The 14,585-nt window shown below is 42.8% G+C and overlaps 1 protein-coding gene and 1 non-coding gene across 2 annotated transcripts; both read right to left on the bottom strand.

Moving 5' to 3' along the window:
* Positions 1–3,132: 3,132 nt before the first annotated feature.
* On the bottom strand, positions 3,133–3,212 carry TRNAE-CUC. The gene has a single exon. It is a non-coding gene; the product is annotated as a tRNA-Glu (tRNA).
* Positions 3,213–5,267: 2,055 nt separating this feature from the next.
* LOC119335375 (two-component response regulator ORR24-like) lies at positions 5,268–9,756 on the bottom strand. Its single transcript, XM_037607505.1, has 8 exons — positions 9,609–9,756; positions 9,350–9,502; positions 7,254–7,613; positions 7,082–7,158; positions 6,270–6,751; positions 5,948–6,075; positions 5,493–5,812; positions 5,268–5,401 (listed from the first exon to the last, which is right to left on the bottom strand). Exons 1-8 carry the CDS (start codon positions 9,754–9,756, stop codon positions 5,366–5,368), a joined length of 1,704 nt encoding a protein of 567 aa, XP_037463402.1. The 3' UTR covers positions 5,268–5,365.
* Positions 9,757–14,585: the final 4,829 nt, after the last annotated feature.

Below are 14,585 nucleotides of genomic sequence, written 5' to 3'. Positions count from 1 at the left end.
CAATATTCAATATATTGATAGGGTGCTGGTACACGTATATATAAGTGCAGGCAGGGTCTCAACCTCAACTATACACATATAGAAGGTGGGCCATAGTATTACAAAACACATGCAACAAATATATGTTCAACAGTATCATTTCCAGGTGATGGGCAATTGACCAACCCTCTTGAAGTTATTCTGGAATATATCTGCTCCAAACAGATCCGCATGCAACTTTACTAGTTGAGAAATCAAGGCTATAAGAGGAGAACTTCTTGTACACCCGTGAAAACCACTTGGAGTGTGAAATAGTAGATTTTCACCGGTTCACCAGCCACAATGTTATCTCCTTTGGCGATAGCAAAATGAAAGATAGCAAACAGATACCAATTGTGCATACACTGAAAACATGTCTCCGATGATTGAAGCTATCTCAAGCCCCCTCCAGACCGCAGACCGGATTATATGAACATCAGCCCAGGCGAGCCATGAAGGGCACGGCTATGTGCCACCCGCAGCGGTTCCTAGCTCAGCGTCCCATACAGAGAGCCGCTGCTGGAACGACCCAGTGACCGCACATCCTGATATCACACTGATGTCACCCATGTTTTATTTCCTATTCTTCTTCACATTCTTTTTGTTATTTAATTAATTTTTTTACTATGCTTTAATTTAGAAATATTTTTATTAAACCTGCATATCAAATATGTTAAACATGTATAGAAAAATGTTAATCATGCTTACGAAAAATTGTGACATTCGAAAAATGCCACCTGTTTAGAAAAAATGTATGCCCCATTTTTTAAAAAGTATACAAGGTAAAACAATGTTTTACATTAAAATAATGTATGTTAAATTTGGGAAAAAATGTTCATGAATTTTAAAATGTTTGGCAAATCATAAAATATTTGTGAATTCAAACAATACTCATGATTTATAAAAATGTTCAGTAAATCACAAAATTTTCATGAATTCAGAAAATTCATTATTTGAAAACAAATCGGGAAATAAAAATGTTTATGATTCTCAAAATATGTCCACATATTCAAAAATTCTTCACAGTTAAAAGAAGTGTTCAGGAAATCAAACAAAATTGTGATCTGAAAATATGTCCTCATATTATTATTTTTACGGTTTTGGAAAAAATGGTCCGGAAAATAGAAATGTTTCACGCATTAAAAATGATTATGAATTTGAAACAATCTTTGCGAATTAAAAAAATGTTCATGGTTAAAAAAATAAAAAAAAGTTTGTGAAGTAAAAATTGTTCCCAAATTTCAGAAAAGTTCATCGATTCAAAAATGTTCATGCATTTCAAAAAACGTTCCTTGAACCAAAAAATTGTTCATGAATTCCAAACATTGTTCCCAAATTTGAAAAGATGTTTATCGATTCAAAAAATGTTTGCCGATTCAAAAAAAATGTTCACGAGTTTCAAGAATGTTTCTAAAGGTTTCCTATCAAAAGCCCGCCCTAGCCTTGAAGCAACTTCCAACCCATTTTTCCATAAGACACCGGTTCAGAGCCCACCTTATCAAACATGAGCCGTTACACTAGAGCTAGAAAATGAATCCTGTTGGTATTTCGGTGTGAGTTCGAGCAATTTGGGAAACATGTAATGATGCATGTTTTCGAGATAAATATCCTTCAGAAACATGTAATGATGGATGCTACCAAGTAAGCATAGTATACTGAATGTTCTGCAATCTAATTCAGTAAGCATATTGTAAATGCGCATAGTGATTAAACAGAATACAACTGAGCTCCAACATATTACCGCAATAACTTTTTGTTTCAGTATACAGTACTAGCATTTACTCTGTTCTGCATACATCTATATCTAAAACAGTTCTTTCCATTGTCTAAAAATCATACAGACAAATCATATCTGAAACATTTCAGGTACAATCATGGAAGCCTTGAAATCTCTGTCGAATGTTTAGAAATAACAACAGTTGGTTAGGGAGCTTTTAGCACTGCAGAATCGGGCTTGCAATTCTTATGGTAGTAGAATATGTTCACCGGTGTTCTTGTAATGTATTCTCATCGTAGCCTCACTAACGTTCTGTTCTTCCAGCAAGAGGTTCAAAATAGAAGGCATGTTGGAAATTACAAAGTAGCATGGTGCTGTTGAAGTTTCTTACTTCTTGGCAGAAATATTACTTCTTGTTGAAGTTTCTTCTCACTTAAGGTTCTAGCACTCGATATTCAACAGTGTAGGCTGTGGTTTTGCAGCAAGGATAGCTGCATTGCTAGTTAAGGACCCCCACACTAATTTCAGATACAACAATGAAGGTAAGATATTCTCCCCAGCAATGAAGGTAAGATAAGTATTTTATAGTATGGAACGGTTCGTCCCCAATCCACATGTAGCAGAGAGCACTGAGATCGAATTTATTAGAGATGTTATAGGAGACAGTTGCAGAGTATTGCACAGTAGCTAGGTAGCAAAACACAGGATACTGGACAGCTCTGGAAGTCTTCGACGGCATCGGCTGCAAGAAGCACTCTGCGGGACAATGAAACATGGCAGTATAACGTAGGAAAATACCACTCCCTCCGCTATCGTGCATGTGTGTACTGAAAACTTCTGAATTTCAGTACAAATTCGAGCAAATAATTGGACAGAAATCAAGGGGAATTGTAACGGGTCACCTGTGCAGATCTCTTTGCCGCAGGACTTGGATCGATCCAAAGTCGTGTAGAACTGCATCGATTGATCGACCGAGGACAGAAAATTATGAGAACAACACAACGGAGAAGACCAACTCTCCGAAGCAGACAAGCAGTGAGTGGAATGATAAAGCCTACGCACGTGGAGGCAGATAGGGCACTCCACGGCGCGTTCGTCTTCCTCGGCGGCGGCGAAGCACGACACAAGGTCAGAGAGCTGCCGGACCAGGCAACGCATACGTACGCTGGTCAGATGATCAAATGCCTCCCAGTGGATCGGCAGCACAAGCTGACCCACGGCCCCGATTTAAAAATCTTGGAATCATCAACCGTCAGGTTAAAGGCTACCAACACAAACTGGCCATCAGCTTGCTCAGATTTACCTTGCAAGCATTTGCTTTCACCAAAAACTTACAAAGCAATCTCAAAAATTAAAAATGGCAACACAGTAGGGAAAGTTAGGAAGCAAAAAAAGAATTCCGTCGCCGGGACTTGAAAGTTGAAACCGGGTCCCTCGGGTGAGAGCCGAGTATCCTAACCACCTAGACTACGACGGAATGCTGATTGTGGAAATACTAAAACGTATCTATTGTGGTGACATGTCTGTCCTGTACACAACACAAAACAGCACGAACGTTAGAGCTGAATCGCAGCTTTGCTAGAATTCAGACATGGGTGGCAACATCCCTGAACCGAGCAACAGCTACATTTGCTCACTGTAGCTCTCTTTGATAACTGTCCATCACCTAGAGAAGCATCCTGAAGCCTTAACAGTTAACACTACTGAAGAGATTATTGAGATTCAGGTTCAGGGTGAATCTGTCTTTCCTTTATCAACTAGGGAAGTCCAAATGGTCAGGTAGTGCATTTCGAATTCTGGATAAACAGTGAGCATGTATGTACAGAGGAGGAGCTTACATGTCAAGTCTTCGATGAAATTTGTCTTTAAGAATTAAGACTGCTAAGTTGCACCACATCTGATATATTCTTAACAATAAAACATAGCCCCGGCGAAAGAACTTCATTTATAGACAAACTACCTGGTACTGGCTGGAGAAAGAGAAATGACCTTGCCAGTTTTGCCTGTGAGAACAATGATAAAATTTCTCAAGTCCCATAGGCAGCCACATCGCCGTCGCCATCCACATCTACACGCCGGTCCTCGATTGCCGCAGAGAAGCACCCGCCGAACCCACCTCCGCTGCTGGTCTCGATGTTGTGCGTGAACCTTGATTTGTTGTTGTATGGTGAACAACACATGGAGGGATCCATTGGAGTGTAGAGAGCCGCCGGCTGGGAGGGAGCCCCATCAGATAGGCCCACGGCAACGGTTGGTGCTTAGGGTTTCATGGGGGATAAGGGTTATATAAGGGAGCGTGTGACGTTCGATGCAATTCTCTAGAGTCAACATGACACCCGTATGATGAAAATCAAGAAAAAAACATTATCTCCAGGCCCCAATAGCTGAACAACGCCAGCAGTTGCACCACCATGGCTTGCTGCTTTTTAGAGGGTTTTGCTGTTGAACTCGAACAACTAGCTGACGTTTCATCCCCAGGCCCCACTAGTTTGGACAGGTTTTTGACCACCTGTCTGCCTCTGAAATTCCTCCTGAATGAGTTTTTTTAATCTGTCCACCATCCTGTCCATCGTCCTGAACACATCTTGATCCTTTACCCAAATGAGTGTAAGAAGATGCACCCCAAAGTATGATTTTTTATCATCCCTCGTTGGCAATTTGAGAATCTCATTTCGGACTAGCTAGGTACCAGATCAGCTGAGCCCAGCCAATGCGCTAACCCCACCTTTACTTTCTCCATCATGGCCGACACATTTTATGGCAACATGTCTCTGCCATGGAACTCGGGGAGGATCCACATTTCCCTGAACTGCAAGACGACGCAGGTAACCGTGGCCAGGTTCAAGTTGGGAGGGAGCTCTTTGTGCTCCGTCATGGGTTGGAGTTGGAGGCCTGTTGTGTTGAGGAAGGACTTGTGGTTGACATTGACGCGGGTCCCATAGATGTAGGCGCAGGAGCAGTAGCTACATTGCCTCTGCATGTGGTAGGAGGCGACAAGGTGGAAGATGAGGTCGTGTCGGGGGATACCATCTAGGAGTTGGAGCCACATGAAGTCGAGGAGGCTGAGGTGGCGGAGGGCGGGCTCCGTATTGTGGTCGTTAGGCCAGCCCCGAAGAGAGGATGGAGGCTGGTAGATGTGGAACCCGGTGGTGGGAATCTCCTTGGACCTGCCGCCGGCACTGACCATGGCGGTGTTGCAGATCTGTTATGAAATTGTGTTGTGATACTACCGTTCTACCTTCATAAAGTGCATGTCATGTGCACGATGTCTTTGGTGGGCGTATTGGGAATGATACCATGCATACTCTAGAGGAGGTGCTAGATCTGTATAGTGCCTCTCTCAGGGACGCTACATGTTTTCTCAGAGGAAGATGCAACATCTCATTGATATCATACAGAAGAAAAGTAGTTACATCTGGCATAACAAAAGATTATTTTTATCTCAAAATACAACACATACTTAAAAACTAAAGGTGATGTAAAATAGAAGCACTAAAACAATCATGCTTCTAACTAGACAACGATAATTCAAATAGTTTCATGGCACAGTTGGCAAAATTAAAGGAATGATCAATCAACAACTGTCCAACACACATGCAAAAACACCTTATGCCGTGCTGACCAACATCACTATCCATCCATGATAGCATCCTCTCCAATGGAACCCTACAGTGAGAAAAGATGATTTAAATACACTTGTCTAGCTCGACAATTCATATGCAAAGACGTGATACATGTTAATAAGAAATGTTCTTACGTCATTTAGAAGGTTGGCAATATCATCCGATGACAAGTCATTAATGTCATTAAGTAGATCATTAGGTTCTTGCTGATTAACCATACTTTCTTGCGTAGGAAGAATGCCAACTACATCCCCGCCATCAGGCATTGGAGTTAATTCGACGAAACCATCTGTCCGAAGGTTGGAAAGTGTGGAAATAGTTCTTCCACAATTAACCATATTAATCTCGGGTTTTGAAGTGCTACCAACACCAAGTGCAGAATTGCCATTCAACATCGTCCCTACTGAGCTTGTGTTGTTTGCTATGTTGAATGGCGATATTTTTTCATTGAAACCTGATCGTAATGTAGTGATGCTACCTCTGTTAACCATCTGAGATGGCGTCACTGGAGTAGTGTTGTGCGCATTCAATATCCCTACAGAGCTTGGGTTAGTAGGTATGTTGAATGGAACTATTTGTTCATTGAAACCTGCCACTGATATGGTGTTGCCAATGAATGGTGGCAATTGATTTTGCATCAACATTCCGCTAGATGGTGTTTCATAGCTTGTCAATTGGTTGATCATTGGTATATTCACACGTGGAGGGACATGAGATGTTCCACCCCTATGAAGAATACCGGTCAAGTTTACCTGCATTGAAGACCATCGGGGGTTATTATAGTTCCCAGCAAATCCTAGAAAAATGGAACAACTATGCCAAGCATCTGTGTAGAAGGTGCATTCATGTGGGTATGATAATGGTTAATAGACTCGAGAGGTTGCACCTGGTACTCATTTGTGGGTGCCGAGCTCCCGCCACCACCTGATGTGTTTGTTAAGTGACTTCGAAGATTTGATGGGGTTTTTCCTTTACTTGTCTCCATCAACTTTCCACGCATGGAGTCAACATAGGAAGTACCAGAGCTATACGAGGAAAATTCATCTAACATTATGTCATCGAGTATGCCATTGTATAGGCTAATGGGAGGGTCTTCGGGATCTGCAAATCTTCTCGCATCCGGTGTGTTTGGAACCAAATACCTCGACATTCTTCCACCATGGATTAACGACCCCATGCACAAGTTGCTCTGATTGTCCGTCAGCTGGCCTAATTGACTAGTTGCACCGAAATAATTTGGAATCCAGGAGGGGTTGCTACACGAGGACACATGCCATCTTCCATGCTCATGGTTATGCATAAAATTCCTCTGATTCCCCATGGATGAGTTTTGTCTCTCCCTTGCATCACCGATTGGATTTGATTTGACTCTATTCAAGTACAATCTATACTTCTGAAATAAAAATATAGACAAAATAACCATGTATGAGATGCATGCTCATGGGAAAAAAGTAATGGATGACATGTGGGAACAAGAAAAACTAAAAGTGTTGCACGGGTTCTAATAGAATGTGTGGGTCATGCATTTTACAAGATATGCCATACATCTCCAGGGACAAAAGGAATTATAATAACACACATCTTCGTGATCCGTGCATTACTAAAGCTTTGATTGTCATGTTCCCACAAAATAAAAGCTTGCACTTATATATGTGAAAAAATGTTAGACTATGAATAATAGAAACGCAAACATCAAAAATAAGCACAAGGAATAAAAATAAACCTGTAGATGACTCGCAATATTATGTCTAGTGAGGTAATCCACATTCATCAGCTCCAATATCTTGTTTGGAGCAGCCTCTACAAAAATGTCATAAAAATATTTGTTAACAAATAATATCAAATAACCACAAAGTGTTGTGTCAATGAATGAGGCGCAACATATGTTTTCTTACTTTCAAGGCCGATCTGGTAGATAGCTTCTAGAAACTTGTTATGAAGCTCAGTTGTCCATGCCACCCTCATCTTCTTCTGGGTAGTGGATGCATGAGTGCTCTCTTTGTTCTCATTAGAACCATCTTCATCATTGCTCTTACTCTTTGAGTCCTTAGTCTTGGCAAGAGTCCCAGTATGTACTCTCTGGCCGTCATCATTATCCCTACTCATGTGGCTTATTGATTGGGATCTTCTCCTACTCTCAACATGCTGCCATATGTTTTTGAGCTGGTTGGTTTGCACTGGCTTCATCAAATAGTCACACGCCCCATGGTTTATCCCCTTCATCACGGCTTTCTTGTCGCAATCCACTGATAGCACTGCATGCCATACGACCAACAACTTATCGTTGGAATTCAAACGTTCAACAAAATCTATTAAATTGAGCATAAATTTTTGTCCGAGTGCTTATAGACAGAAAAATGGCTTCGCTGTTTTCCAAATGTGCTGTGCAAGTGGGGAAGCAAAAATGTTACACATGATTTTCAAATGATATCATGACTATGATAAATCCGGTGTTTCAATGCAAACTAAATGGGAAAACATTCACACACTCAATACAATTGTAAGAAAATAACTGTAACACAATGCCTAAACCATCATCACAACATGTTCCAACTAGGTAAATCAGATCACCACATCAAACTATTGGTGAACCACAAGATCTATTACATATTGTTGAACATGTTTCTCTATCATACTAGTGAACAATTGTCGGCCCAAGCAATGTTTTGAGCATGTTAAGCGGTCACACACATATTAGTTTTTATATGGTAAGCGATATAACCTATGGGGATTTTATTACAATTTAGAAAAATAAATATTTGTGGTTGCACTTCCTTTCAAAAATAATGTGACAGCATAATAGTTTTCTTGTTTAGACTCAACAAATCTGCACGATTTTGATATGATACATGGGTGACCTACTCAATGTATCTTCTTAGAAGTGGCACTCCTACTTTATATGCTATTCTCAAGAGTAGATAGTTTTAACTACTAACAATCTCAAGGATATTAAAGATGAATAATCCTTGAATAATGTCAATACAACTTCTCTGGTTTCGGAATTGTATTACTCATGCCACCATAGAAAACAGGTATGGTGCAGTTGTATACTTTTTGTAATTGGAAAGACTAGAAATTTAAGATAGTTTAGAAAACAATTAAACATAATTTTGCCATATCATGGAAAAAGGATATATTATAGATTTAGTTCTTATGACTAGGATTTCACAATTTACACAATACAAAATTAAATAATGTCCATAAATGCACCCATCGAACACGTACATAGTGGGGTCTACATTGCATTGGAGTGATACGTACTCTTACTAAGCTAGATTACCCATATATATTGTATGCATGATACTGAACTCTAGACTTCGGCATTACTTATTAAATTAGTAAAAACAATGTATATAATCCATACGACATGTTTGAATGTAATTGGGACATAAATTGATCGAAAATAGAACCAGTTCCTACAGAAAGAAAAACATCTTGTTGCTTAACTAAATGGGATACATGACCATCTCTCTAGCATACTAAACACAATTAACACAAATATTGAAGTCATTAATTAATAGGATATCATAACTCACATGCGACCATATCCACCTTCATTCCCCTCCGCCACTACCCATTCGATCTGATGGATGTATAGTCAAATAGGATCCCATTGGTTCGGGGAGGAACCGACACCACTATGTATGGATCCTGCGCCCCCCCTCCTAATTTATGTGTCGATCCACCTCCGCTCTGCTACCCCAGTGGCCATCCGATCAAACGGATGAACGGTTAGATGGGATCCCACTGGTTCAGTCTGGGGACCTCACTCTTTAGACTTTCTCAAAGTTAAAAATAGTGTGTGCATGCTGTGCATATGTGATTTCACAAAATCCTCCTAAAAATGTAGGATCTCACATGCTGCCCAATTAAAGGAATACATACCGTTTCAGTGTATCTTCAAGATTCTGGAGTAAAAGTACTCCTTAAAAACAGTTGTAGCACATGCAAAAATAAAATTAGGACTTCGGGTTGAGTAGTGAGTGTATACTGATGACGGGCAGATCCATCTCGAGGCCGATGAGCTCGAGGAGCTTGAAGCCGTCCATGTCCGGCATGCGCACGTCGGTGATGACCATGTCGAATTCCTCCTTCCCCGATCTGAGCATCTTCAGCGCCGTCTTGGCATCCATCACCGTCGTTGCTGCATAGCAGCGAGCATTATTCACAGAGAGACGAAAAGATCACAGGGCTCCGATTCTGATCTAATGGACCATGGCGATGTGGAGGGATCAAGAAAAGAGACTCACGGCTGTATTTGCAGCGGCGCAAGAGGGCCTCTAGTACCTTGAGGCAGACGCGGTCGTCGTCCACCGCGAGCACACGCAACCCCTCCGGGAACGTGTCCTCCGCCGCATCCTCCATCATCAGCCTCTGGTGCCCACCCATCGCGGCCATGTTTTCCAAGCTTCTTACCACCTGACAAAGCAAACACCATCAAAAAAACACTGATTAAGAAACAATGGGGAGGCAGCAATCTGAGAATACAACCCAAAAATCTCTATTAATTAGATAGTAGATCCCTCCTTTCCCACCTCCTACAATGGCTTCCTCGGTGCAGGCGGAACAGAAGAATGCAAATTTCAGAGGAGAGCAGGACTGCAGTGGTGAGAGAAGGGATGGAGGGTGCAGGGAGCTATTTGTAGGAGGGGTCGATGGAAGGAGTTGAAGTCTTGCGCTCCAGAGGTCAAAGACTTTCTTACTCCATAACTTCTGTAGCTACTGCATTTGTTTTGGCGATGTCAATGTTCGTGTCTGCATGTGCCCTCGGCCCATGGTTCCTCTTCCATGAGAGGAGAGCAAAACCAGGGGTAGTCTCTTGCTTTGTTCGGTTGCATGGCCAGTCAATTAACAAAAAAAAAAAGTTTGCACTTAGGTCGACGGGACTTGAACCCGGGTCTCTCGGGTGAGAGACGAGTATCCTAACCACCTAGACTACAACGGATTTGCGGTGGCATGCATACTAAAACTTATGTGTTCATGTGGCATGTCTGTTCGTGTACACCACACAAAACAGCAGGAACGATATCTGAATCGCAGCTTTGCTTTTTTCAGAGATGGCTATAGAACTTCAACAAACCAAGAACAAATTACTACTCTATTTGATTTGATCCATTACGTAATTTGAATTCTGCCAAGCACGCGAACACATGGATTGTTCCCAAATTCAGGCAAAACGGAAACTGAGAACCCAGGCCAACATATGATGAGTTGGTTTTAGCCAAAATTCCAGCAATCTGCCTGACTCCCTGAGTTGAGCAACCATACAGAGTATGCAGGTACGCAACTCATCAAATAGTCAAATACCATCAACAAACTTGCTGATCCTGGGATGGGGTGGACCTGAAGTTAAATTTCAGAAGATGTACCCCCCAAAAAAAAAAAATTCAGAAGATGTGTAGATGATAGGCTCCTCCAACAGTGGTTTGACCTGACCAGTATTGTTAGATCTATTTCTTTCTCTGGGGAGGAGGATGCCCTTATATGGAAGCTATCTTCCTCTCGGGTTTATACTGTCAGCTCTCTTTATGCGGTTGTTAATTTTCGAGGCATAGTCCCTGTGTTTGTCCCTGCTGTTTGGCAGATCCAGTAGGGGAAGCAGGGAACTTGTTTGTCTGCGAACGGCCATGAGGCCTGTTCTGCTTTGCTGTTTCATTTCTGGGTATGGTACCTGTGCGGCTGTGCCTACCTCGAGTGCTCCTAACTTTTTTTTTTTGAATTGTTTGGATTGCTTGCCACATGTGTCAGGTGGTTCGAGTGCTCCCAACTTGGTTCTGTGAACGGTTTGGTTTCATCTAATAAAAAGTGGAGCCGGCGTAAGGCCCTGTTTTTCCAAAAAAAAACTTGCATGGCTTTGCTTTCACTGAGCACTGCGGAAACATATCTCAAACTGTCTATTGCTAACACAACATCGTGCGGCCTTAGCTAATTATGTGACAAGCGCTTTGTTGCTAACTAAAACCTAGCCACGCCGCCCTCCCGCCCCCCCTTCCTCCCCTCGCCGTCAACGGAGGAGGCCGTCGGGCTAAGCCCGGGCGGCGGCGGCGGGGCGATTTCCTCTCGTCAGGGCGCGGGAGCTCTGGGTAGGGAGGCTCGATTCTCTTCTGCGTCGCGCGATGTATCCGGCCAGGGGCTTCGGCTGCGTCGCCGATGGGCCCCTGGGCCTCCTTCTCTGGCATGACGGCTCCTGGGCAGCGGCTCTCGCAGGCGGTAGCCGTGGAAGCTCCGTCGACGGGCGCCTGGTCTTCGGCCCGGCTGCTCCTTTGCGACGAGTCGGGGCGGGTGCCCCCCCTGGCCTGCCTTGTGGGGCGTGGTCCCTGGTCGGGCCGGTGGCAGGCTGGCCTCTGGTGGCTCCGGTTGCACAGCGGTGGTGGCTCCGGTGGCACAACTTTTATAGTACGAACTCTCACACAACGCACAAATTATGTGAGAACTTTAATATCCAAACAAATGAACATGCAACTAATTAGGACGCCAGTCCAGACCTATACCCCCGAAGAAATTAATCAAGCATCTTTTGATTTATCTCAAAACAAGTCAACTTGATTGTTGAAGTGCACATTATGTAAACTTGATGATTTTTTTTTTTGAGTGGTAACTCGATGAATTTTATTTCTTACTTATCTTCATAACAATGTTGATTGAATGATGTAAGGATTGAAAACCTTAAATTGTAAATTACTAGTACGTATGCCCGTGCGTTGCAACGGGAGAAACAAATTGACATGTTTCACTATGAAGCCACACAAATAGAGATCTTTTCTATATGAGTTGCTATGGAGAGGTGACAAAGATAATAATCAGCGAAGTTCCTGATGACGTCGCATTGGATGTCATATCCATGCATGATGCTGGCCTCCATCTCAATTGTGTCGGCACGGATGGGTACAAAGGCCCAGGCTACATCGTCACGGTGGCCACAACCGTTTATGATGCTAACTTCCATCTTGATGATGCCAACACGGATTAACATGGAGCTCCGACCGGAGTTGAAATAGGAGTTCCCTCCTACATCACGGCCGCCACGAACATTTGGTAATGACGAAGGCACCATTCCGAAACCCACCAACTCTGACGTAAAATCAAATTAAGCCATATGTAATTTAAACCATCTGTCTAGAGAACTACACTTCATATAAATGAATATATGATAATTTGCTATTTATGTATGAAAGGACTCTTTTGAAATAGTAGAGGTCTAACTGACTTGGCTAAACAAAGATTCTTAGCAGAGACAACGTTAGAACAACACTTAGATTTTATTGCACTCTTGGAAACTGAACGAGATAATTTCACATCACAGTTTCTTCAAACACTCTCCAGTGGTATCAATTTTGACTCGCACATTTTACCCCCTAGAGGAAGATCCGGTGGGATCTTACTAGGAGTACGATGTGAGACTTTAGAGGTGCTTACTGTGGTTCAAGGGGACTTTTCGGTTAAATTCAGGGTAAGATCAAAGCTGGATGGGTTCCGTTGGTCGCTAGTTGTTGTATATGGAGCAGCACAACCTGAGTTTAAACCTGACTTTCTGGCCGATCTGATGCGGATTTGTGGAGATGAAAATCTGCCAATATTAGTTGGGGGGGGGGGGGTTAATATTATCCGAAGAAGAGAAGAAAAGAATAATGACAATTTTGATGGACATTGGTCTATGATGTTTAACATGATTACCGAGAGACTCAATTCAAGAGAAATAGAGCTCACCGGTAGACAATTTACATGGGACAACTCCTTACCTATTCCGACTTATGAAAAGCTGCATAGGGTTCTTGCTAGTGTTGAGTGGGAGCAAAAGTATCCGTTGGTGTCGGTCCATGCGATGCAGAGAGCGATCTCGGATTATACACCACTCCTTTTAGACTCGGGTGAGGCTACCCATGTGGCAAATAAAAATATCTTCTCCTTCGAGCAAAGCTGGTTTGAGCGAGAAGGATTTATGGAGATGATTGCCCGCGAATGGGCTAAGCCGGTTACGGGAAGGACACATGTCGAGAGATGGCAAAATAAAATTAGACATCTACGACAATTTCTGAGAGGTTGGGCAAGAAATGAGAGTGGGATTTACAAACAGGAAAAAGAGCGTCTTACTCAACTGATTGAGGCACTAGACTTAAAGGCTGAAGCCACTCTCCTTTCTGTTAATGAGCATCGAACCAAGTCCGAGGCTGAGCAAGGTCTACGTGCTCTCCTGAGAGAGGAGGAGCTTAAGTGGGCGTTGCGTGCGAAAACGCTAAAGGTTGTCCAAGGGGATGACAATACGCAATTTTTCCATATGGTTGCAAATGATAAACATAGGAAGAAGAAAATCATACAGCTTGAACAGGATGAGGGGACAATAGTGGGACATGAAAATCTGAAAGCGTATATCTCTAATTATTATAGAAAACTTTTTGGACCCCCGAATATATCCACGGTGTCTCTTGATGAGTATGTGATTGATGATATACCTCAATTACAGGCAGCTCTCTGCACCGTTTACTGAAAAGAGGTTCATCAGGCCATAATCCAAATGAAGCCGAATAAAGCACCGGGACCAGATGGGTTTCCGGCTGAATTATATAAGAAATGTTGGCATATTATTAAAGATGATCTTATGCCTATGTTTCACGATTTTTTCGACGGCCATTTGGAGTTGTTTCACCTCAACTTTGGTACGATAACGTTGCTACCTAAGAAAAATGAGGTTGTTCTGATCGAACAATTCCGGCCCATTTGTCCACTACCAGGGAAAACCTTATACACAGAATCTTAGCAGCAGCGCGGCTCAAAAAGAGGCGCTACTGCTAATTATCAGCAGCGCGTGCTTTCAAAACTCGCTACTGAAACGGAGTTAGCAGTAGTGCGCTTGGAGCAACCCGCCCTGCTACAAATATCGACCAACAGTGTCCGCCAACCTACATTCAGCAGCAGCGCGTTGTCTCGACCCGCGCTACTGCTAAAGCGTTAGTAGCAGCGTGCTTTTTCTGAGATCGCTGCTGCTAATTTTCAAATTGGGCACACTGTTGGTCCCCGTTAGCAGTAGCGCTTGTGTGGTAAGCGCGCTGCTGCTAATTTATTGTTAGCAGCACGTTTTACCACACATGCTATTGCTAAGCCGCACCATCCCACCTCCTTTCCGCACCCGCCCTCCCCTCCCCCATCTCCTCTCTTCCCTTTCCCCTACCCCCACATCCTCCCTCTCTCACTCTTCTTCTTCCTCAATACTTCTCCCCCATTACTCTCCC

Source organism: Triticum dicoccoides, chromosome 7B (genome assembly GCF_002162155.2).
Source record: "Triticum dicoccoides isolate Atlit2015 ecotype Zavitan chromosome 7B, WEW_v2.0, whole genome shotgun sequence".
NCBI lineage: Eukaryota > Viridiplantae > Streptophyta > Magnoliopsida > Poales > Poaceae > Triticum > Triticum dicoccoides.
This window is presented reverse-complemented; position numbering and strand designations above follow the sequence as displayed.

Coding starts and splice junctions, on each gene's coding strand:
- LOC119335375 (XM_037607505.1), bottom strand. CDS start 9,756: ATGGCCGCGATGGGTGGGCACCAGAGGCTGATGATGGAGGATGCGGCG. Junction 9,503..9,608: donor GCGCCGCTGCAAATACAGCC/GTGAGTCTCTTT, acceptor GCTGCTATGCAG/CAACGACGGTGATGGATGCC. Junction 7,614..9,349: donor GATGGATCTGCCCGTCATCA/GTATACACTCAC, acceptor TATGGCATGCAG/TGCTATCAGTGGATTGCGAC.